Source organism: Oryzias latipes, chromosome 14 (genome assembly GCF_053564925.1).
Source record: "Oryzias latipes strain Hd-rR chromosome 14, Olatipes_Hd-rR_3.1".
In the NCBI taxonomy this organism is placed as follows: domain Eukaryota; kingdom Metazoa; phylum Chordata; class Actinopteri; order Beloniformes; family Adrianichthyidae; genus Oryzias; species Oryzias latipes.
Genome location: NC_136250.1, coordinates 15,862,508 through 15,886,831, shown reverse-complemented (window position 1 = coordinate 15,886,831; position 24,324 = coordinate 15,862,508). Strand labels below are relative to the sequence as shown.

The 24,324-nt window shown below is 40.4% G+C and overlaps 1 protein-coding gene across 1 annotated transcript; it reads right to left on the bottom strand.

Annotated features, from left to right (window-relative positions):
- Positions 1-1,003: 1,003 nt before the first annotated feature.
- LOC101163756 (transmembrane protein 47) lies at positions 1,004-13,968 on the bottom strand. Its single transcript, XM_004076348.5, has 3 exons — positions 13,606-13,968; positions 5,438-5,578; positions 1,004-1,802 (listed from the first exon to the last, which is right to left on the bottom strand). Exons 1-3 carry the CDS (start codon positions 13,820-13,822, stop codon positions 1,621-1,623), a joined length of 540 nt encoding a protein of 179 aa, XP_004076396.1. The 5' UTR covers positions 13,823-13,968; the 3' UTR covers positions 1,004-1,620.
- Between the last annotated feature and the right edge of the window lie 10,356 nt (positions 13,969-24,324).

Genomic DNA, 24,324 nt, shown 5'->3' with positions numbered 1-24,324 from the left:
AGATCTGGAGGTGGTCTCATCATAGTCTGGGCTGCTCTGATCCAGCAGCATCACTTGGAAAGAGCAAAATATTACAAAAAGACTGAAAGAATGATCAAAAAATAAAAAAATACACTCAAACTGTTTTTCAAGTAAACAACAAAGACGTGAAAAAGGAGTGAAGCACAACCCCAGTCTTGTAAAATATAAGTGCCACGAATGTTGAAAGAGAGAAGCGCTGACCAGGAGATGCATGTGGAGGGCTGATCTAGTGGAAGCAGTTAAGGGTTAGCATCAGAGGGAAGGGAAAGGTTAAATTCCTAAAAAAGATTTCCACAACTTCATTTTTAGGAGATACATCAAAAAACGAAAGAAAATAACTCACACTCAGATGCAGTAAGTGACCACTATACTGTTATTTTAACCCATGTAGAACAACCTGTGTGAGATTTATTTTAAAACGATGTGTACTGCATATAATATTTTGTTTTGGGTTCTACATTGTGATACGTTTCAAACCCCTGGTGATTTAGTGCTCTTTAGGGATGCCACAATCCTTGAATTTAATCTGAATCATGGGAAATGTGAATGGTTGCATTTCAGTGTTCAGGTTTTATTTTTAAAGGTTATTATTGACACAAAAATCTGGGATTTGATTACTTCATCCAAAATCCATTTTTAAGTTTGACAGCTTCATTTTGTCTATTTTATGTTAATTTGGTGTAAATAAATCTTTAAAAAAAAAACTATTTTACAGGTGTCTGTAATGACCCGGTTTCCAACCACTTTAACTTAGAGGAAAAATAAAAATGACAATGATCAAGCACAAAAAACAGACTTTTGTTAATGTTTTGTGCAAAGCACCAGCACGAGGCTTTATTGGCTCTTTCCACAGGCTAAAGTGTTTTTCTAGGAGGTTTTGGTTCTTTTGAATAAGGATTTGTCTTTTTCAGCGCTAAAAGAAATTTTAATTTTGCAACCGAAGGTTTTAAAAATACAACATGTAAGCAATGCAAATGACAACTTTTCATGCTCCCACAGGTGTCTTTATTCTGTAGAAATTCTTTGTACACATTTACATTTTCATGAGACAAACTAGTTGGATTTTTCCAACATATCTACACACTGGATAGCATTTATATCAAACTGTGCTAATTTCAACTCGCTAGATGTCTTTTTTAGCTAAAATAGAGAGTAGTTGATGTTTTCTATAGCCATAAAATGGAAAATAGTGCCATAAATACAGCAGCAACAAGCTAATAGTTGTGAACATCTATAAAAAGAATAAAAAAGGAAATGTGGAGAAGTCCTGTGAATTATTCAGCCTCTGCTCATTCAGGTCTGTGCTCTCCCTCTAACAATAACATCCACGTGAGAGGAAAGATCCAGCAGCAGCCCATCCAGAAAACTCTCTGTGCTTCGCTGTTGTTTCCACCTCCCTCCATTATCAGCGAGCCTGACGGGTGTGTGTGTATGTGTGTGTGTGGTGGAGTTAGTGGGGGGGTTGCTCACACTGTTTAGGTCTAAATAAGGCCTTGACCACTGGTCTAAAAATAAGGAGGAGGAAAGCTGTGTGCTCCGGCACACACGTGCAGAGTGAGCCTCTGAGTGTTTATGCACTTCCAGCAGCAGTGTCACGTTTCAATACATCGAATCCTCATACAGGTCCGTCCGCAGGCAGAACAGGATGCCCCCGCCCAGCATGAAGATGGTGGCTCCCCAGCCCAGCCCGTACCCCCAGTTGAACTCGTGATAGGTCTGCAGAACTGTTCCATCAATGAACTTGATGGGGTAGAGGACCAGGGCGCAGGCCTGCAGAACCACTGGAACAGAAAGAGGAAAAGTTTTTTTCAGTTTTTGAAAAGGACCATGCAACCATGTGACAAAAATGGTTATCAGGAGCACACGTCAACATCTTCACCTTATATGAAGTGAGTCAGGCTTTGGGTGAAAGTGTTGGTGCGCAGCTGCCATCTCCAGGCAGTGCGGACTTCCTGATGATCTAAGCAAATAATTTTCCATCTAAAGCTCACTCAGCGTCAACATTTTGCAGATTCAGGACATGGACTTTAAAACTCTTTTTGTAGGTGACGTCATTTTTGAAGGAATTTGCCTTTTTCTGCTGCTTAAATGAAGAAAAACTTCAAATATCTAAAAAAAACCTTTTGGATCTAGCCTTTTGTTTGAAGCTCATTTCTGCTATTAAAATCTATGAGTACATATATGTTCTTCTTTCAGGTCTTTTGTTTTTCTTTTCAATGTACTTTTACTTTTTATTTTTGTTTGGCTGAAATAAAAGTGAAAGTTCCAAACGCTTCAAAATAAATCTGCTCTATGAATGATTCTTAAACTCAGCAAACTCTAAGCTGGAAAGACAATTTCAACATCAAACCTTTGATTGTTTAAAAGTACACATTTTTTATTAGGCTGGTATAAAGTATATTTTGAAAATGTGAATTTAATGATAATACAACAGTTTCTAGTTAGTTGAATATTGAAATAGATGATAGCTTGTAGTTTTATTACACATTTTCAGCTTTTATTTAAACTTTATCAATATATTTTTTACAAGGATGCCTTTAATAAAGCTAATTAAATAGACAATTAAACTTGACAGATGTTGACATTAGCGTGGATTCTTCAGCATGAATTCACTTCTTTCTTTTGTTTTTGGCTCATTTGGCAGCTGCTTGTAAGTTTTTAGCCCTTCATCCTATAGGACTCAGTTAAAAAATCCTTTTAGCAAAACTTTTGACATTTTTAGTCAACAGTTTGAGCTGTCAGCATTTACACGCCTGTTGTCAAAGTAAAATGTTCTTTTGAAAGCTGTAATACTGATGATGGTGTGTTACTTATTCTGTGTTAGCCAAATATCGTCAGAAAGGTTCATTTAAGGACAGGAAGTGAGGCACGCTAAGTCTAAATAATTTTCTTTTTTTAAAAGTGAAAATCAATTCTTAAAGCAAGGAGTCCCCCCCCCCCCCCCCCCAAAATAAATAAATAAATTTGAATTTTTTTGAATTTCCCCTTGTGGGATTAATAAAGTATATTTGAATTGAATGGAATAAAATAGCGTTTGAATTTAGAAAATTGAAAAAAAAAAGACATTTCTGTTCCTCCTTTAACATCTTCTGTCAAAGAGCAAACACTGGACCAGCCTTTTTTTAAATGAACCAGGACAATCAAATCTCACTGTTATTTATTTGTGGTAACAGTAAAGCCATGATAGACAGTTTTAATTAAAGCTGAGAAGCATCAAAAACACCAAACTAATTCTGCATGGTGCAGCTGTAAGTGTATTAGAAGTCCTCCTCCACACATGGTTAGCCTAAATCTAGAGTGCTGTGCTATCTATTTGCTGTTCCATCATTTATGAAGCTGCAGCAAAAGGTGCAAATGCAAAACCCCCCCCCCCACTTTGCTGTTTCTCTTTGGTCTCTTTGACCCACAGCATTTCTCCAACAAGGTGGAGAAGAAGATGAAAGAGGTGAGATGCCTTTCCACATCAGACCGTGTGAGCTCAGACTGCTTCACTTACAGGAGAACCTGATCCCTCACTGCTTTCAGGTGGTCAGACTGGCTGCAACTGAGACACACAGATCCATGCAGTGTTTTCCAGAGGGAACCTTAGACCTACTTCCTGATCTAAATCTGGTTAAAGGAGTTTTTTATTTGTTGCACTCAGGATAATTAGTTATTTTAAAGAATCCATTATAGAAAAAAACAGTTAAAGATGTCTCAGTATTGTAATGAAAATGAAGAAAAACAATAAGAAACTGCCTCAGTTTTCATTAGATACAGGCTGAGGTAAACACAATATCCTGACAGCCTGGAGCAGCTCATCTTTGTTCAAAAGTGATATAAAATCAGACATATTTCAAATACCTAACCCTCATTCCCTCATTATGTGTCATTTTCCTTTCACAGCGGTCAGAACCTCTGGAGATATGATCAAAGGCGTGCTGCAGAACAGCCCGCATGGCCGCCGCGTCAGTTCCACTTCATGCCATCTAGGTGACTCTTGAGGAAAGGCTTTTGTGTCGATGCGGCTACACCCTTCCTGGCTGCAGGACGGAGCGGTGGGGGCGTAGCGGGGGCCGGTGGGAGGCTGAGACTTCGTTTGATGGGGGCCAGGCTGAGCTCGCTGCTCACTGAGGTCACATTTCTGGACGAAAAAATAAATACCATCCAATCACGTTCCCCCTTTGCCAAGAGGCATTTAGCAGAGCAGCGACAGCGCTGCTGCTCTGTGCAGGGCCGCTCGTCTGAGTGCAATGCCCGTTTTTCAAGGCTCTTAAAGCAATTACGCGCAGAAAAATAGCAGCATTCTCAGGCTTTGCAGGAAATGACTGCAGTTTTTATCTCTGCAATTAAACAAAACAAAAAAGAAAACCTAAAATTCCTCCAAAATGTCTTTAAATAAAAGGCTAATGTTTATAAACGGACACAAACTATTTATGTCTACAGTTCACTCTGCAGATAACATGCACATTTTCAGGTCCTGAACACTGTGTGAAGGAAAAGCAACACAACAGACACATTTAGAACAACATTCAATATTTTGGCTTTGACGGTTATGACTTGAAAGAATGTGCAATATTTTGATCCACAGGTCAGATGTTGACATTTTGAATTAAAGATTCCGTCTAAATTCCTTCTGTAAACCAACGCCTGAAGACTCTTGTGAAGCCTGTCTGCAGGAAACAAAGTGTTGAGTCAAACTGTGGCAGAAGTTGTGTTTTTCTTCACTACTATGCCACGGTCACGCCACGCATGTGTCGCACGTTTTAGAACACCTTAGCTGAGTCTCTGATTGGTCAAAGCTGGAGCTGGTTTAACTTTCACTGCGCGTATGATGGTGGCATGTTTTGAAACGTAGAAACCGAAAACGGACTTAAAAAGTGAGAGTTTTGAACGCGAGCGTTTCCATGGACTTTTGCTTGAACGTGAATTGAACGTAGCATTACAGAGACAGCAGCAAAGCCATGCATGAATAATGACTGCATCCCTATGGAACAAGGAAGAATGCTTCTCAGCTATTTGCCTTCATGATTCTGTATTATTGCAAAGTCGTTCCTCTTCTGCATCAAACTTTGGTTCCTCCCCTTGTGGTGTTTTGGAATGTTTTCTATGAGACATTCCAAAGCTGAAATCCAGTTATGGGACCAATCTGGGCGAGAATTCTGTGGTCTGTTTTTTCCCTCGCTCCTTCAATGACTTCACTTTGGGAAGCTTGCATTTTCTGCGGACAGCTTGTCTTGGCTCTAAAGGCAGCAGATTCCATGCCGCAGAAACAAACCATGAACTCATCTTGTTTTTCTTTCAGCAGTTTCTCATTTTAATGGCGAACAAAAACAGGTCACTGCATGGAAACCTTTGTGGTCAATGCAAATAGGTCGATCCATTTCCACATGTGCCAGCTGATAGACATTACACAGGGAAGAATGTGTGGACGTACCTGCAGTGAACAGGAACACAGCCACGATGCGATACTGCTGCCTCTGCCGTCCCCTGCAAAAGGAAATGACGGCCACCAAAAAGGCCACCAGAGTTGCAACGGCGCCGACCCCAAGCAGTACCAAGGTGGCGATCTGCCAGTCTGCGAAACAAAAGAGCGAGCGGGTCAGAAAAACGCGGTGGCACGTGACAAAACGACATCAAACAGGACAGGAGAGTGGATCGACTGGAGAAAAAGCTGATCGTCTAGAGAGAGGAAAGCAGGACACATAGGATCCACTAACTTCAGTCATATAATAATCATTTACTAGATTATTAGTATATTAAAGGAAGAAGTACAAATTTGAATAAAAAGTACATTTCTTAAAGACCCACTCCCATAGAAATTGTGTTTTGGGTGTTTTTTTTTTACATGTTCTTGAGGTCTTTTTTTGCTGACAGTGAAGATATGCAAAGAAAACAAAGATTTTGAGTGTTTTTTAAATCAAATTGCTGTGAATCAGGAGCAGTAGTACAAATATTTCCAAAAGAGCTTGCTTGTGACAGAAAATGATCCCAAGCACCCTGCTCTGCTCCATTCTGATGCATCCGCTTGCAGACAAATAGATCCATGTACGCCCGAGCTGGCATCTGGCTCAAAACTGTACGGCTGGATGGTGGCGGCATTGCTCGCCATTTTCGTTGCACCGGTAATGTCATGCAAATGAGTGGGAGAGCATGTAAACAGAGAGCTCTCAGCAACGGGAAGGGAAAGGGGTGTCGGGATTGCTAAACACCAGCAGCCCCACCCACAACTCAAGAGGTGATTTTCCACTGAACTACTGCCTCTCTACAGAAACTATCTCCTAGAAAACAACACAAGTTTTTTAATTTGGGCTAAAAATGTCAAAATCGTGGTTAAAAGACCACTGGAAACACTTTTATAATAACTCAAAAGAACATTTGTTAAGTGTAATTTGTCGTTTACACTCATCTGAATAGCTTTTTTCCTTTTTCAACAACAAATCCAAAGAAATAAGGATTTGGCTTTTTTATTCTTAAAATACAAGGCAGGAACATAGGTTTGAGAATAGGGACTCTTAACGTTGGCACAATGACAGGGAAAGGCAGAGAGCTGGCAGACATGATGGAGAGAAGGAAGGTAGATGTACTGTGTGTGCAGGAGACAAGGTGGAAGGGCAGCAAGGCACGTAGTATTGGAGGAGGATACAAACTGTTCTATCATGGTGTTGATAGGAAGAGAAACGGGGTAGGTGTGATTCTGAAGGGGGAGTTTGTAAACAGTGTTCTAGAGGTGAAAAGAGTCTCAGACAGGATGATGAGTCTAAAGTTAGAAATTGAAGGGGTGATGGTGAATGTAGTCAGTGGGTATGCGCCACAGGTTGGCTGTGAGTTAGAAGTGAAGGAGAGATTCTGGAGTGAGTTGGATGAGGTCATAGAGGGTATCCCCAGAGGAGAGAGAGTTGTTATTGGAGCAGACTTTAATGGGCATGTTGGTGAGGGCAACAGAGGTGATGAGGAGGTGATGGGCAGGTTTGGTGTGAAGGAAAGGAATCTGGAGGGACAGATGGTGGTGGACTTTGCGAAGAGGATGGAAATGGCTGTAGTCAACACTTACTTCCAGAAGAGAGAGGAACATAGAGTGACATACAGAAGTGGAGGTAGGAGTACTCAGGTGGACTACATCCTATGTAGACGAGGTCATTTGAGAGAGGTTAATGACTGCAAAGTGGTGGTAGGAGAGAGTGTAGCCAAACAGCACCGCATGGTGGTGTGTAAGATGACTCTGGAGGTCAGGAAGAAGAAGAGAGGGAAAACAGAAAAGAAGACCAAGTGGTGGAAGCTACAGAATGAAGAAACTTGTGAGGAATTTAGGCAGAAGTTGAGGCAGGTCCTGGGTGGTCAGGATGAGCTTCCAGAGGACTGGGAAACTACAGCAGAGATTATCAGGGAAACAGGTAGGAAGGTGCTAGGTGTGTCATCTGGAAAGAGGAAAGACGGTAAAGAGACTTGGTGGTGGAATGAGGAAGTACAGGAATGCGTCCAGAGGAAGAGGTTGGCTAAAAGGAAGTGGGATGTAGAAAGGACTGAGGAAGGTAGACAGGAGTACAAGGAAGCGCAGCGTAGAGTGAAGAGAGAGGTGGCAAAGGCCAAACAGAAAGCTTACGATGAGCTATATGACAGGTTAGACACAAAGGAAGGAGAGAAGGACTTGTACAGGCTAGCCAGACAGAGAGACAGAGATGGGAAGGACGTGCAACAGATAAGGGTGATTAAGGACAGAGACGGAAAGGTGCTAACAACCCAGGAGAGTGTACAGAAAAGATGGAAGGAGTATTTTGAGGAGCTGATGAACGAGGAAAATGACAGGGAAAGAAGGGAGGAAGATGTGGTTGTTGTGGAGCAGGAAGTAGCAGAGATTGGAAAGGATGAGGTTAGGAAGGCTCTGAAAAGGATGAAGAGCGGAAAGGCCGTTGGTCCTGATGACGTACCTGTGGAGGTATGGAAGTGCTTAGGAGAGACAGCAGTGGAATTTCTAACGAGTTTTTTCAATAGGATTCTAGAGAGTGAGAAGATGCCTGAGGAATGGAGGAGAAGCGTTCTGGTTCCGATCTTTAAGAACAAGGGTGACACGCAGAACTGCAGCAACTATAGAGGAATAAAGTTGATGAGCCACACAATGAAGCTGTGGGAAAGAGTAGTGGAAGCCAGGCTTAGGAAAGAGGTGGAGATTTGTGAGCAGCAGTATGGTTTCATGCCCCGTAAGAGCACCACTGATGCCATTTTTGCTTTGAGAATGTTGATGGAAAAGTACAGAGAAGGTCAGAAGGAGCTGCATTGTGTGTTCGTAGATTTAGAGAAGGCGTATGACAGGGTGCCGAGGGAGGAGCTGTGGTACTGTATGAGGTCGTCTGGAGTGGCAGAGAAGTATGTCAGAGTAGTTCAGGACATGTATGAGAGAAGTATGACGGTGGTGAGATGTGCTGTAGGTCAGACAGATGAGTTCAAGGTGGAGGTGGGACTACACCAAGGATCAGCTTTGAGTCCTTTTTTGTTTGCTATGCTGATGGACAGGCTGACAGACGAGGTAAGACAGGAATCTCCCTGGACAATGATGTTTGCGGATGACATCGTAATTTGCAGTGAGAGTAGAGAGCAGGTGGAGGAACAGCTAGAGAGGTGGAGGTTTGCTCTGGAAAGAAGAGGCATGAAGGTCAGTCGTAGTAAGACAGAATACATGTGTCTGAACGAGAGGGATCAAGGTAGAAGCGTTAGGTTACAGGGGGCTGAGGTGAAGAAGGTGCAGGAGTTTAAGTACTTGGGGTCAACAGTTCAGTGTGATGGGGAGTGTGGAAAAGAGGTGAAGAGGCGAGTGCAGGCAGGTTGGAGCGGGTGGAGGAAAGTGTCAGGAGTGTTGTGTGACAGAAGAGTGTCAGCAAGACTCAAAGGAAAGGTGTACAAGACAGTGGTGAGACCAGCTCTGCTCTATGGGTTAGAGACGGTAGCAGTGAGACAGAGACAAGAGGCTGAGATGGAGGTAGCGGAGATGAAGATGTTGAGGTTCTCCTTAGGAGTGACCAGGTTAGACAGGATAAGGAACGAGTACATCAGAGGGACGGCTCATGTTGCCTGTGTTAGCGACAAAGTCAGAGAAGCCAGACTGAGATGGTTTGGACATGTTCAGAGGAGGGATAGTGGATATATTGGTAGAAGGATGTTGGAGATGGAGCTGCCTGGCAGGAGGGCAAGAGGACGGCCAAAGAGGAGATACATGGATGTCTTGACAGAGGACATGAAGTTGGCTAATGTTAGGGTAGAAGATGTTCATGATAGAGTGAGGTGGAAAAGGATGATTCGCTGTGGCGACCCCTGATGGGAAAAGCCGAAAGAGAAAGAAGATTCTTAAAATACACAGCAATGTTTATGTTGATGAAGCCCATGAGTTTCAACAGATTGAAAAGCAATATGTAGAAAGCCAGAAGTCGCCCACATTTATTTTGACGTCAGTAAGATGACTGGAACTGGCCTTAAGTTTTTTTCTAAAGTTATCAAACTCACACATGAATGGAAGCTTAATGAGCCAAGTTTTAATCCAACAAAAGCGTTTTAGAATCTGCCAGCTTAGCCTTTGTCAAAATGGGAAAGAATTACTTAAAAATGAAACCAAGCAGGTGACAGATCCTTGGAGTAGGACTCCACCACTCAGATCGGTTTAGTCTGAAGCCTTTCACAATAAAATCCCTGCCTGAATGACTCAAGACAATGAGAAACAAAACCCTCTGATCAGATGACACGGATCCACAAACAAAGCCGTGTGGCTACGGCGATCAAATGTTCGACAATGCAACCAACTAAAGATGGATGAAACCAAGGGAGTGTCTTTGGAGAAGGACTGCATGTTCTCAGGCCTTGTGTGTTAGAGTAATCAAAGTGTAAAGCTGTGCAAACACACACAAACAAAAGTTAGCGCAAACGTGCAACTACAAAAAAAAGATGCAAAAAACTGTTAAAAACTAAAGACGAAGACCTAGAACTGTCACACATAATCGCTGTGACAAAGATCCAGTTCTGTTCTTGTCCTTGCTTCTGCTAGTGTTCTTCTTGTGTGTTTGTGTGTGTGTACATGTGGGGATGCATGTGTGTGCTGGGGTCTTGAACTGTATGACAAAATATGGAGATGATTGGTGTGAAGAATGCATACGGTGAGCAGTGTCTTCTCAAATGCCTCTCCTGTGTGCAGGAAAAGCAGCGTGCATGCTGTGTGTGTGTGGGTGTGTGTGTGTGTGGGTGTGTGTGTGTGCACATCTTCTGCCTTGCATTAATATTTCTGTCAAGAAGAAAGCCTGCAAAGGAACGACAAGCTAAAAGGATGCACACAGCGACGTGGGTCACTCTAATCAAATACTAGAAAAAGCCTTAAGTATCCACTCAGAAGCCTTGTTTTGCTTTTTATTCCTCAGTGATGCGTGCAGAAAGAAAAAAAAACAGACATAACATACCTTAGTGTGAGTCTAAACAAACAAAGTAGAATTCCGCTGAGACGGAAGCAGCATATCTGGGCACAAATTTGTGGTGACAGTCTGTTTTTTGCCCTTCAAACATCAGCTTTGCTCAGAGAAGTATGTGTTTCCACTTTTTACTGCCAGACTTTTCCATCTCGTCTCTGCTACAGCGATCCCTTAAACGCTACATAAATTCATACAGGGATGGGTGATATATCAGTGACAGTATCGGCTGATATTTGCATAACTTGAGTTTGTGGATATCGGTACGATATTTAAAAAATCTGCAGATATTCTTTTGACTGGTTTCAGAAACTCTTACTTTTTTAAATGTATTCTTGTTCCTCATTGGAACGCTTATGCTTCCAGTCATAGTCAGTAATTGACTGTTTACAGGTAAATGCTATTTTTGATAGGGGTGCATGTTGTTCCCAGTAGATCCCTGACAATGGGGAGCTTATGGTTTACAGTAGGCCTGCACAAGAAATCGCACATATATAGTTATGGCGATATCAAGATGTGCAATATGCATATCGCAAAAGATGGCGAAAATTTGTATCTACACATTGTAACAACAGTGTTGAGATATGACTTTTTTTCTGTCACCAATGACCCAGACCCTCCCCATTGGTAACCCATCTACACCCGTCCTAGTAAGGCAGCGCATTTATTGCTGCAGCCTCAGTCAACTCTGAACTGTATATGTGTATCTGTTGTATGTCTGATCTTGTTCAGGTTGTACTGGAACTAATTTTGTATGTCGGTGTAAGCTGTGCATATGACAATAAATGAATTCTGATTCTGATTCTGAAATTGCAATAGAGGGTAACCTTAAAACAATCTTATGGCGCCTTGAAGTATGTAGCGAATCAATGCAATCAATTTATGGATTTGACCAATCAGATGGACGCCTTCACGTCGCTGACCAATCGGATCTCTCTTATGTCCGCCTCCTATGTAGACGAGGCTTGACTCTTATTTAAACTGTTGGAGTGAAATGGAAATTATGGTTTTTCTTTTTTTGCTATTTGTTCATGTGTCGCAAGTTCTATCGTCATCGCAATATTGATCACTACTATTGCATATCGCGAGTTTTCCTCATATTGTGAAACCCTGGTTTACAGTTATGTCCAATATTCTATAAATGAACTGAATGCTCACAAATTTATTTAAACGAAGGTTTTAAAGAGATACTTGTTCCTATGAGATCCGTTGTTGTATGTTTAGAAGGTCAAGTACAATGTGATTGTCCAGTTAAAGAAAAGTTGTGCATTTCTGATAAAGAAACATTTTTTCGGTCGGAAAAAAATAAGATCTGCCCATTCCTTCTGCTAGACCAGTTACCCTGACGGGATAAATAAGTCAAAATGTCCAATGAAAAGTTTTTTTTTAAACTTAGCTTCAATCTGCAGAGAGCGAATCAAGTGCTGAAAGAGAATGATTTTGTATTTTTATGGTTTAATCAGTACTAAGAGAAAGGTGATTTGTAATAAATTGTGCATTTACCCAGACTAAAATATTTGGGTGTGTACGCTTTAACTCGGTGTGATTTAGCCTTCAGCCAAAATGTCCCTGCCATCTTTAATCAAGTATAAATGCAATTCTATTTTCACACATGCCTGCAAACAACGTTCTAAGATAACAGGACTATCTATCATCTTCAGCATTTTCCAAGGCTGTTATTTATTATGTTCCCTCACCAGAAGGTTATTCTCTTCTTAGCTGAAACATCTACCGAAAAACAAACTTGAACTCCAGAAACTCTCGATGAGGAGGGAAATCTGTGGACTTATCAGTTATTTAGGTGCCTTTTCAGCAAACTGCACCTTTAACCTCCACACCCACCACTCTGATCCACTGTTGCTTTACTGAGCGCTGCACCCTGAAAGCCAGCGAGCCGCCTGCCATTCAACCCCACACATTCCACAGTAACACAGAGCGGTCAGTCCCCTCACAAGGCCGGATCCCACTGTGAAAGCATGAGTGTGACTGTGGAAAAGCTCACACACACACGTATATGTAAATGTGTTTAGTAGGATCTGTCATTTAAAAGACCCAATCTGATGAAAAATTTGTTTTCAACATGTTCTTGTAGCATTTTTCTGACATATATATATAAGGACAATTAAAGACAATTAAGCTTTAAATTGTATTTCTGAGTATTTCTTTATTTATATTATTGTTGTGAATCAGGAGCAGACAAAAAACTGCAGTTTGAAAAAATGGTATTAGTTACCGGTGCATAGAGAAAACAATGTGCGACCCACATGCTTCCTGCTCCGCTCCATCCACCTGCAGACATATAGATCCATGTACGTCTTTGTTTTGCTCATCTGAGCTGGGATCAGGCTCAAAATTGTACGGCTGGATAGCTCCGATATTGCTCACCATTTTTGATGCTCTGGTAATGTTAGACTGGGGTTGTGAGGCACAAAAGGTTAGCGGGAAAGAGTGTAAACAGAAGAATGATGGGAAATGGTAGCAGACTTACAGAGGCAAATTTCTAATGAACCACTGCTGCTTTCAGAAACTATGTCCTAGAAAAGGGCAGAGATTTGGGGATTTTGACTAAAAACAGCATCAATTTAACATTATTCAAAGGTGATCAGAGTGGGAAAGTTAATATTTTCTGTAATGTGGATCCTCTGTCCTGTAGGAGAAAATAGCACAAAGCACACAATCCCGACCTTGATGCTAAAGAGGCTAAGTGGGAAGTAAATAACTTTAAAAAAGTCACTTTATCAGTGGTATGAGACCATCTGATGCTGATCAACAAGCTGACTTGCTGTCTCTGTGGTGGTGGTGGTGAGGTATTATAGGCCTACAGGTACCAGCACAGTGCGTCACTCCTAACCCTTCCTTAAATTGTGGCATTAATATTAGAAAGATAGAAATGTTTTTAGCCTATAGCACATTTATGCAGCTGTAATCACAATGCTATAGATTTGTATGAAGAGAGTCCTTCTGTATTTAAAAAGCACTGATGTTTATACGCTTTGATCATGACGTTATTGCTTTAATTACACGGGTTCACCTGCCTGCTTTAATTAGGGGTTTCGTTCTAACTTTAGCTAACGCCCATTTATTAAACGTCCGTTTTTAACAGCGAGGAAACAAATGATGTTTCTATGCCAGCAGTTCTGAAAGTAAGAGCATCACCCCTTACCAGATGTGAGGGTGGAGAAGCAGCTCCACCGAGCCTCCTCCGCGGAGTTATCCGGCCCAGACTGGGAGCAGGACTCCCAAAGGGACAGGGAGAAGCGGTCCGCGGTGACCCACGAGTGGCTCAGCAGAGCGACCACGTCCAGGCAAAGAGCGAGGAAGACGCAGAGCAGCGCGATGAGCTTGAAGGGTCGAAACACGGACACTTCGTCCACAGACATCTTCTCCTCCTCACGCGCTCAATCTCTGCGGCGCGAGCTCACCCGACGTCCTCCTGCGTTTGCTTTCACCATAGCCGTCTGTGCTTTGTGTGCGCGCGAGGTTGTGCGCGAGAGCGTCAGGTTGGAAAGCTGACCGCGAGATTTCCGGTGGACTGGATTTTCAAAATAAATAGCAGCGTTTGTGCGGGTGGGAGGAGGAGGAGGAGGAGGAGGAGGAGGAGGAGGGGGCTCTTAAAAGAGAAACACAAAGAAATGAAAATAAAAAATCATCAACACGATTCTTTTCTCTACTTAGTTTATTTGACAGGGACTATGTACAGGAGCACTAATCAAAAAAAGTATAGCTCTAAGAGTAAATTTTCATCTGCAGTCCCCTGGCATACAACTGCAAGACATTTAAAATATAAAATTTCAAGAATAGGGTTATTATAGAATACAACAATTTATTTGTGTGCATATTGTTTGTGTTTGAGGTGCTTAAACTTTTTTTTCTTGTAACATTTTAGTTTTTAATAAACATTGTTTACACTTGAGTTAGTTTTTATTGCTTTGATTTGTTATCAATTCAAGACAGAACAGACATCAACAAAGCAAGGTAACTTTAATTTGTGTAGCACCTTCTGTTCACAGAGGTGATTCAAAGTTAGAGAAAGGCAAAATATTAAAAATAGTTTTAAAAAAAGAGGTTTTAAAAAGTCCCTTAAAAGGCTAAAACAGCAAAACATGGGTGAAAATAAAAAAATAAACATACAACATGAACCAATGTTAAAAGTTAATTTTTACATTAACTATATTATAAATGCATTTACTGTTTTTATAACACATTTTAAGTTAGTGTTATTCCTTTTTCATAGGTGATAAGGTAGTTTTTGTTGTTGTCTTGTTTAGGTTTTGTTGTTTTGTGTGTGTGCATTGCACATGGCAGTAGTCCATACGGTTGCTATGCTTCTATTTTGAAACACTTAACTATGAAACTATGAAATTAGTAAAAACAGCCTAGAGTATGAGAATAAAGTGTATCATCAAAAGTAAGCGAAAATAACAAGAAACGTATAAAAATACTGCACACGATAAACCAAAGAAATGATTTAAATGTCTATTGTGGCATCATTAAGCTGTAACTCCAGAAACAATTTAGATTATTGGCTTGCCATTGTTTTGAACTACTTTATTTCTATTGGTTTGGTTGCTTTCTGACCATGGAAACTAAGTATATTTTGAATTATTTTCACAAGCCAAGCGCATAAAATGACACAACTGTTATAATCCAGCAGATGGCAGTCATCTGACATCTAAATGTCTTTTAACTCAGATGCTTTCCCAACCTGTTCCTAACACTCATTTCACGAGGCATTACATTAGGACAGACAGTCTGTGAGAAGCCAAAACCCCATGTCTAAAAAGTGTAAAATTCAGAAAATATGGGCCTATTGGCCTACTATGGTAGTCTTCTTTTCTCTTAATAATTTTTTAGCATCTCACAAAGCCAGTGTGTACTTAGAATTAACTCTGACATTTAATATTACACAGGGCCACTGCCAGATGAATAACATACACCTGAGAATAAACCCTTAAATAAAACAAAATAGTTGGCTTGATGTAATAAACATAGTGTTTTCTTTTACATTTTTGTTCAGCTGTAAAAAAAAAAAGTTTTTTAACTTGTTCTGTCCAGCATATGAACAAACAGACAAGAGCTGAAGGTCTCTTGTATTAGACAGAGTAAACTGTTACAAAAGGGGTTTATGAATCTTCTAACACATGAGGTGTATATTTGTATAAAACCCCTTCTGTATTTGAGCCTCAACTTTAATCATGTTTGTATACATTTCTTGTTGGAGGAGACGGAAAAAAACAAGAGAGAAGGAGAGTGTGAAGTTAGAGATGGGGAATAAGGGTACGAATAAAGGGGTGAAAAACAAGAAGTTAAGGAAGTTGAAAGATAAATAAAGTAGTGTGTGTGTGTGTGTGTGTGGGGGGGGGGGGGTTCAAACACAAAGCAACAAGTTGCTGGAGGTTTATCCTCATCACTGTCAGGTGTAGATGTTATTTTAAAGGACAGGGCCTGTCTACAGACACGCTCAAATGTTACAAACATACCTGTTGGCTCAAACAATCTTCACACACAGAGGGTAAATGGCGTATACTTATATAGCACTTTCTACCCTCTTTCGAAGGCCCGAAGTGCTTTACAGTCACATTCACCCATGCACTTTCACACACTGATGGCGGCTCCGCTGCCGAACACTGGCGCAAACCTCCCACCACAGGCAAGGTGGGGTTCAGTGTCTTGCCCAAGGACACTTCGACACATGGGCATGCAAGGTGGGAATTGAACCTGCAACTTATGATCATGGGGGTCGACCGCCTTACCGCTGCACCACGGCCGCCCCAGATATGTCAACATGTACACAATGCAACTACAGCTCACACACATACTTATGCAAACAAACAAACACATGTTCAAGGATATCATTCCATCTTGCATACTATTTGTGCAAAGGTGATCTAGCACCTGTGCTCAGGTGAGTGTTTGTGTTCTACTGTGTTGGATGATGGAATGTAAAAAAAAGGGGGAGTTCCAGGGCATCCCCACACCACGACCCCCACCAAAGAAGAGGGAGCAGCCAGGGTCCCCCACACACCAGCGTGGGGTAGCAGATCAAGGTAATCCACCCAATCCATGGATAGCCACCCAGACCAGGGCCGGCAGAATCACCACAGGGGCCCCCCAGCCCAGCCAGAGAACAGCCACCCAGGGGGCCCAGCACAAGCCCCCACCCACAGGAAAGTCCCCTCCAGCGAGTTGTTATTAAGATTTCTTCTATCTAAATTTCTTACTTTCTTTACTTTTAATTTTTAGTTTTGAGTTATTCATTGCCACTCAATCTTTTTTTCTCAACACAATTTAACAAGCTCATACTTCAATCAATTTTTAGGATATGTGTACTCTGTACATGTTTATATTTTAATTTCTAGCATTTATTTTTCAGATCAATTTTTGTATTTATATGGTCTGCCAAATAAGATTATTTAACTACATAAATTATTTCTTAAAATTGTGAATCTTCTTTCTTCTGTTTATCATTTAGTCAGAATATATAAATACAGGTTCCACTCTTAAAAAGAGTAAACCGTATTGCAAAGGCATTTAAACTGCTCCTAATACAAAATATGTGAAAGCACCTATTTTTATACACATAAAAACTAGTTTGGCCCTATAATTTGGAAAGTACAGCATTTGTTTTCCAGTTCCAGTGTGAGCTTCCAACAAAGCTGCTCTGTCTGTACCTCCATTGCCTTCTTACCCAGTTTTCTGTTTAATTCCAACCTTATCATTTGAAGCCAAGATTACAGGTTTTCCATGCATCTGAGATAATGAGAGTTTAAGACTAATGCCGGCCTTTTCAGTCCTAATGGCGCTGCCAAGCTGCCAGCAGGGCATCCGAGTAGGGGGGATCCAGCATTAGGCGTATCCATGGTCTCCTTTAAAAGCCCCGCCTCCCCGAGCCAACAGGCAGACTGCTCTGTCATCCTCCTCCAAAAAGCCCTCATTAGGAAATCTACCAAGCAGACAAAGCAACTTGAGACAGCACAATGGTGACTCCCCACATAGTGATTTAATTCCATTTATACAGTAAGTCCAAACCAAGTATAAGGATTTTTTGGAACCGTCTAAAACTGTTACTCTCACACTTTTTTATTTATTTAACCCTTCTGCTATCTTAGATGACCCCAACCTTACATTGGCGTGTTCTCCCTACCATGACAAAGGTGGATAAAGGTGGAAAGATTTCATGTAATCCATGGACACCAGTAAAGATCATAAATCATTGAAGAAAAAAGGTTCAGAGCACTGTCTAGTGGGTCTAGATGACCCAACTCCCAACGGTAAAGTGCCTAAGATAGCACAAGGGTTAAAATGACACTTTAAACATAAACCAAATTACAATCTGCTAATAAATGATCATTAACAGAGGTTTTGCATTTTCTCCAACATGTTGGCCAAACTGATCAATAAATTGTGACAGCAAAGATGTAGAATCTGGAATGGAAGAAGGAATAAAAGAACACTTTAGCTTTATCCAACTTTCTCTGACATGGTTTTATTGTGTCGAGACAAGAATTTTATGCCCCAAACTCTGCATGACATCACTCATTCTATGCTGGTCATCGTGGCTAGAGCTGAACAGATCAGAATAAGCCTCTAAAGTATTTTTCCGGCTGGATAAACATGCTTGTAATGGACAAATCCTGTTGTAAAAACAGCTGGCCATCTGTGAACAAACGTGTTTCATTGGAAAAATCTCAATCTATTAAGTTTTTGTTTTGAAAAAATTGTTAAAAAAGTATATCTGATCTTTGAAATCGTCTTTAAATTCTCTCTGTTAAATATTAAGCAATTCCCTAAAATAATCAAACAAACAATTTAACCCGTGGCAAAGAAGTAGAATTGAAAAAAACACACATTGATATTAAATACTGCAGGCGCTTTATGGGAGATGTTAAGAAATACCATCACTGAAATAGTCATCAATCGTCACATGACCCAGAGTTCTCTCTCTGCACTACTGAGCAGGTTCTGGTGATCCCGTGAGCCCTGAAAGGAATAGCAGGTTGAGAAAATGAATGGATGGATGCATGGATGGATGGATGGATGCATGGATGGATGGATGGATGGATAGATGGATGGATTTTTCTGGATTTGGTTTTCAGGATGCCCTAACCTTTCTCTCTTTGGCCGTCCCTTCAGAAGAGACACGGATGCAGATCTACCACCTTTTCTCCATGAATAACAGAGCTTCAAAGCATGTATGAGCAATTTGACACTCGGTAAAGGAGCATCATTTCTGCTGTCTGCTTGGGTGGTTTCACTGGTTTAGTCACTGTGAGTCCTTCATGTCTGCAGGTGAGATCATAAGCAGAAAAAAAAAATTAAGGCTCACTGTATACATTAAAGCTAACTAGACTGCAATAGATGAGTGGAAAAGTCAGAATTAAAGCTGCACTCATCACTTGATTTGACAAACTGTAACAAGAGCAGAGGTCTAGTGACAAAGCTTTGTTTAAGTACAGATTATTGGACTCAAAGACATATATTCACGGCTAAAAGTAATTATTTGAGCTCAGCTTAGCCACTCCTAATGAATGATTGTTAATGATAGTCATCCGGGACCCCTCATGCAGGCCAGGCCTCTAGGTGGTGCCCCCGGCAGGGGCTTATCTGTGCAAAAGGAACTGGCTTCCATGTGTTAATGAGGTTTTAGAAGCCATTGCATTTGATAACATAGCTCAGGCAGTCATTTTTGCACTATGCCACTTCAAGGGGCAGTTGATGAAAGGCTCCTCCTCCTTTCCCATCCAATTTTTAAGTTATCCACATAAATGAAGTAGCGTTTTTTTTTAAACATGCAGACTTCCCTTCAATTTAAAAAAAGTCAAAACATTTGGAAAATCTTAGCTTAAAAATCTAGAGCAAGGTAAAATAATGATTTCATTAATCTGAAGTTTTACTCTGTAAACCCGGTTTCAATGCAAATCGAATAACTCCATAAAGCCCTTGACATGCTTCAGAAAACTTAGGCATGTTTTGTTTTCCTCCATTGTAGAGGGAATTTCTTGGCATCAGATCCAGTCTCTCTATTCTCCCCCAAGCAGCTGGGTTTGGAGAGCTTTTCTCAAGGTCGTGCTGACAGTCAAAGTGGAGGGACGGCGGCAATATGTCTCCGACTTTCCTTTTACTGAGATTTCACGCCTTAAGTGGAAACATTATTTTTTGTGTGCAGGTTTTGAGTCATATGTAACCTGTAAAATGATGAATAATGGTAGTAAAAAACTGAGCCATAACAAATATGAGTAACGGGATCTTTTCTGTAATAATTATCACAGCTGAATCATTTACTGACCTGGAATTTACATTCACGGAAGCTGCTGACTCGTTCTGTCATCATTGGCTCCATTAGTCAGCATGTAAACATCCTTGGATCAGTAATGATGACTACAAATATGTCAATACTTTTACTGTGTGTTTTTCTCAGGCTTGAATGCAAAACAACCAAACTCTATTTATGCTAAATCCGTCACATGAAAAAACAACAGATTTATTTCTGAGAGAGTCTACTGTTGGTTCTCTATCCCGATCATCAGGATTTCACACTGACTTCATGGTCCAACTGTGTTTCTGGACGTCCACCTGTCTCTCAGCGGCTAGGCCACGTCAGGTCTGTGTGCCAGCTTGTGGACATCTGTTTACTTCCTCCTCCATCGGTTGCCATGGCTGCAGAACCCCCTCTCCCCCCTGACTTCTGACTGACTATGGCCACTAAAGTCCCTCCCCTCGCTGACCAGCTCACTCCATCCTTTTCTCGTGTTTCCTCCCCCCAGACACCAGCTGTGAAGCACTTATGTTGTCCTGCAGTCAACCTCACATTGACGACACACTGGCTGTATGTGTTTGCCTACATGAACATCTCCTGGACAAAAGTCCACACAAAAACAGATTTATTTCAGTTTATCAAATTTAAAAATTCTTTACTATTCTACTTACTTGTTTTGCCTTTGCATCAATATTATATTAAATAAAAATGTCACCTCTTGGAACACTTTTTTAAATCCTTGACGGCATTTAAGCAATTGAGATTTCTATGATCAACAGAAGATAAAAAGCCAGGTAAAATGTTCAATATATATTATTTTTTAGAAGAAATTTGCTTATTTTTAAACAGTTTCTCTAAATTAAAACTTAGAATATGTAATTAAAATTAGATTTCCTATTTTTTATTGCTTTATTTTGTTTGTTTTGAAGATAAATAATTTACAAAAATGATCAAATTGAAGCAAATTCTGCACAAAGATAAATGAGAACAAAATCTTCTTGGTTCCACTAAGCTCTTCAAGAGATGCAGGTAGCAGCCACACTCAAATCTGGACTTTTAGAGATTTGAGGAAATAAGTCTGGGCTGAGTCTGATGGGGATAAACGTGACTTTTACCCCCAACATCACTTAGTGTCTTTTGCTTCCAAAACCCTGTTTTCTGTAAGGATCAAATAAAAAAGCCGTATCTTCTCACAGCGGGCCGAGGTCGCTTTGTCGCCTCCCTTCAGGCAGAAAAGCCTCACTTTGAAACTCAGCTGTTGCCACATTCTGGAGCCTCTCCTTTGCATGTCACGCATAACTCTAATTCACTCTGATGATTGGCTCCTCCACACCTCCCTCAGTGAGCTGCAGAGATCGGCTGACCGTTGCCTGCTGCTTGATGGAAGGGTGGGGGTTCGGTGCAGAAGGTGGTTTATAGGGTTGGGGGCGTGTGAGAAGAGGAGCAGAATTATTTCTTTGCTCTCAGCTTGATGCCGTGTCTTTTGGAAGAGCGAACAAGCTCTCTTTTAATCTCATCACTGTTCAGCCATTAAAAATAGGCTTGTTTTGAATTAGAAATATCTTTAACTATCATTAAAATGAAACTGCTCCTTGGGGATTATTTGCAATTAGGATCCTGACGGCTGAGGAAGGACAACTGCTGACTAATGCCCTGATTTGAGCTGACTCACTTGTTAGAGTAAAGCAAATTGTTCATTTCTATTCTGCCTGATTAATAAAACTAATATTTTATCATACTCTGACAACTCCTGCAAACCATTTATGATTAGCGTTGTGATACAAAATTCAGCTAAATGAAATTACACAATATTTAGAACTGCCAATAAAATTCATCAAGTTTACTTTAGGCCGTTAAGTTAAGTTCTTATCTTTAAAGAAAGGAATGGATCTCCCATTTATGAAAAAGAGCACACTTGTACCTTTCCAGTTTTGAGTTTCCTAAGTCTTTTTTTTTTTTCATGTCCCATTTTAGCCAAAAAATGAGCTCCTGTTTCCCATGTTGTTCCTCTCTCCCTGCCTCTAAAGCTTAATCAATTTGCCTAATGGGTCCCACTGTTTTGAAACAGATAAATGTAAGACATAGAATCATAGAACTTAACAAGATCATGTGTCCAAAAGCATCTCAGAAAAAATTCTGTGACACCCTAACACATATAAGACATTTGTAATGAAACTGAGACATGTCAGAAAACACATTATAGTCTGTGCCGCCAGATTAATGATGTTTGTAACACATCACAAAGCAGATTCTTAAAGATGTATGGATCGAGCGATGAATCAGATATTTAGAGCCCTTGTTTTGTTGACTTTCATTAAAAAAGACACAATCATCGGATGTGGAGCTGCAAGTGCTTCACACAGCCTTCCTGCCTTCAGAGAAAAGCCAGGGCATCCCAGCAGCAGCGTTTGAATCATTTATTAACATTTCCATTTTTATATATATTTTTACCCAAAGTGAACTTATATTATACTTGAACGGCCACAAACAGCACTAAGTCAGACAACACTAAGATGCTAGAAGTCACTTTTTACAGATTTAGTCTGAAATCTCTTAAATTATCAACAACAATTATCAACAAAATATCCCTCAGACACTTTATAAGAACCAGCGAGGAACAATAATTGACATTACTTTCATTTTTGCCACAACAAATAAGAACGTCGAGCAAAATCAGAAAGCAGAACCATCATGTGATCCTTGGCACATGTTTTTAATGAAAAAGTAAAAAAGAAAACAACTAAACATTGTTTTGAAAGACTCATTCTCAGGTCACCAGACTGAATCCACACCTCTGTGGGATCCATAAATTCCTCCACAGTGGTCCGTTGAGAGGAGTCAGATGTGATGGATTGGGTGTCTGCTGGAGATGCTCTCCATTGATCCCATTGGAGGTGTTTCAATGTCTGGTAAAACAAAAACAACAACAACAAAAAAAAACAGAAAGAGGACAATGACCTTGAAAAAGTAGGAGGTGTGTCCCTTGGTTTATATTGGGCTGATCTGAACAGGTTTGCAGGGTCTGACAGTGATGCTATGCTGGAACTGACTGGATCTACCTCTTGATCATTTTTCCACTGTTGCTGCATAATTTTACTAAAAAATATTTGTGCAAGGAATAACAGATGCATGCAGCGGTACTGAAATGAAGATTTTGCAGTAATCATGAATAAAAACCACAAGGCTCTGCCTAAACAATAAAACAGTCTAAAACACGAGTAAAGCCAAACGACTATTATTAATGGGCTGCATGCAGGGGTTTTTTGTTATACATGCTTTGAGGGACATTCAGGATGTTTCAAAACACTTGACAGCTTATCACCTTATATGTGCACTGAAGCCGGCCAATGATGGCTTTGCAAAGGGCATCAAGATTAAAGTGCAGGCAGGGATAAGCCTTCTCATCAGCTCCCCTTCAGCACGAGCAGCCATGGGCTGAGAAAGAAAGTTATGGAAGAGACCTCCAAAGTAAAAGTGTGAAATAAAGAAAATGAAAAGGCCTCTTTAAACAACCAGACCAATGAAAATAAAGTTTTTGGTGTTTTAAACATGTTTTTAACATTCATGCCTGGCCTTTTACCAATCATGGAGGACATACATAAAGAAAAATAAGTTTAAAATTGCATTTCTGAGTGCTGTATGTCTTTATTCAAATCATTGTGAATCAGGAACAAATAAAAAAATGCTGTTTGAAAAATAGTTGTTGCGTAGAAAATACACTGCTCTGCTCCTTTCAAACATATCCACTTGCAGACAGCTATACGTCTTCATTTTCCTTGTCTGAGCTGGCATCTGGATCAAAACTATACGGCTGGATAGCTCAAATGTTGCCAGCCAATTTTGTTACAGCAGTAATGTTAGGGTGGGGGTGTGAGGGGTTGTAAGCTAGCGAGAGAGAGAGTGTAAAACAAAGAGCTCTCTGCAACTGGAAGGGAAAGAAGAGGTGGGGTTTCTCTGTGCCAACAGTCCTGCCCACGACTCAGAGGAAAATTTCTAATGAACTACTGCTGCTCTGCAGAAACTATGTCCTAGAAAACTACATTTTTAAAAAAAAATTTGGCTAAAAATGGCATAATCATAATTGAAAGACCTCTGGGAACAACTTGAAAATACATCAAAAGATGATCGGCGTGGGACTGTAATGTCAGCTTCAGTTACCATTATCCATCTGCCCCTTACTGTACTCAAAAGCACAAATATTGCAACCCTGAATATGGAAGAGCCCATGATTTCTTCACACCTGAAAAATAATGACACAAAACTGCAGAAAATTTGGGTTTAGGTTTGAGTGTGCACAATTGTCATTTGACGCTGCTCTTTCCAGTTATTCGCGAGTGTCATAATCGCCCATGTGATATTTTTATCCGTTAAACACAGGTAAGGCAATAAATAAATCAAGTGCAAAAGGTTTTTTTAGTACATTGTTTAAGTATGTTTTAAGCACACATTTTAAGCATTCCAAAGAATCCATTGTGTGTAATTTGGGATAGTAAATCTGTTAACGGTGATCATACAAATAAAATGTACACTAGAACTTTGGCTAAAGATTTGATTTGACTTAAACATTAAATAGTAAAATGCTGTCACAGAAATTCTAAAGTGCTTAAAAAAGGGTTTTAGCTTCTA

Excerpts from the sequence above, each read along its gene's own strand:
- LOC101163756 (XM_004076348.5), bottom strand. The coding sequence starts at position 13,822 with ATGTCTGTGGACGAAGTGTCCGTGTTTCGACCCTTCAAGCTCATCGCG. Across the intron at positions 5,579-13,605 it reads CTTCTCCACCCTCACATCTG|ACTGGCAGATCGCCACCTTG; the intron begins GTAAGGGGTGAT and ends TTTGTTTCGCAG. Across the intron at positions 1,803-5,437 it reads TGTGTTCCTGTTCACTGCAG|TGGTTCTGCAGGCCTGCGCC; the intron begins GTACGTCCACAC and ends TTTCTGTTCCAG.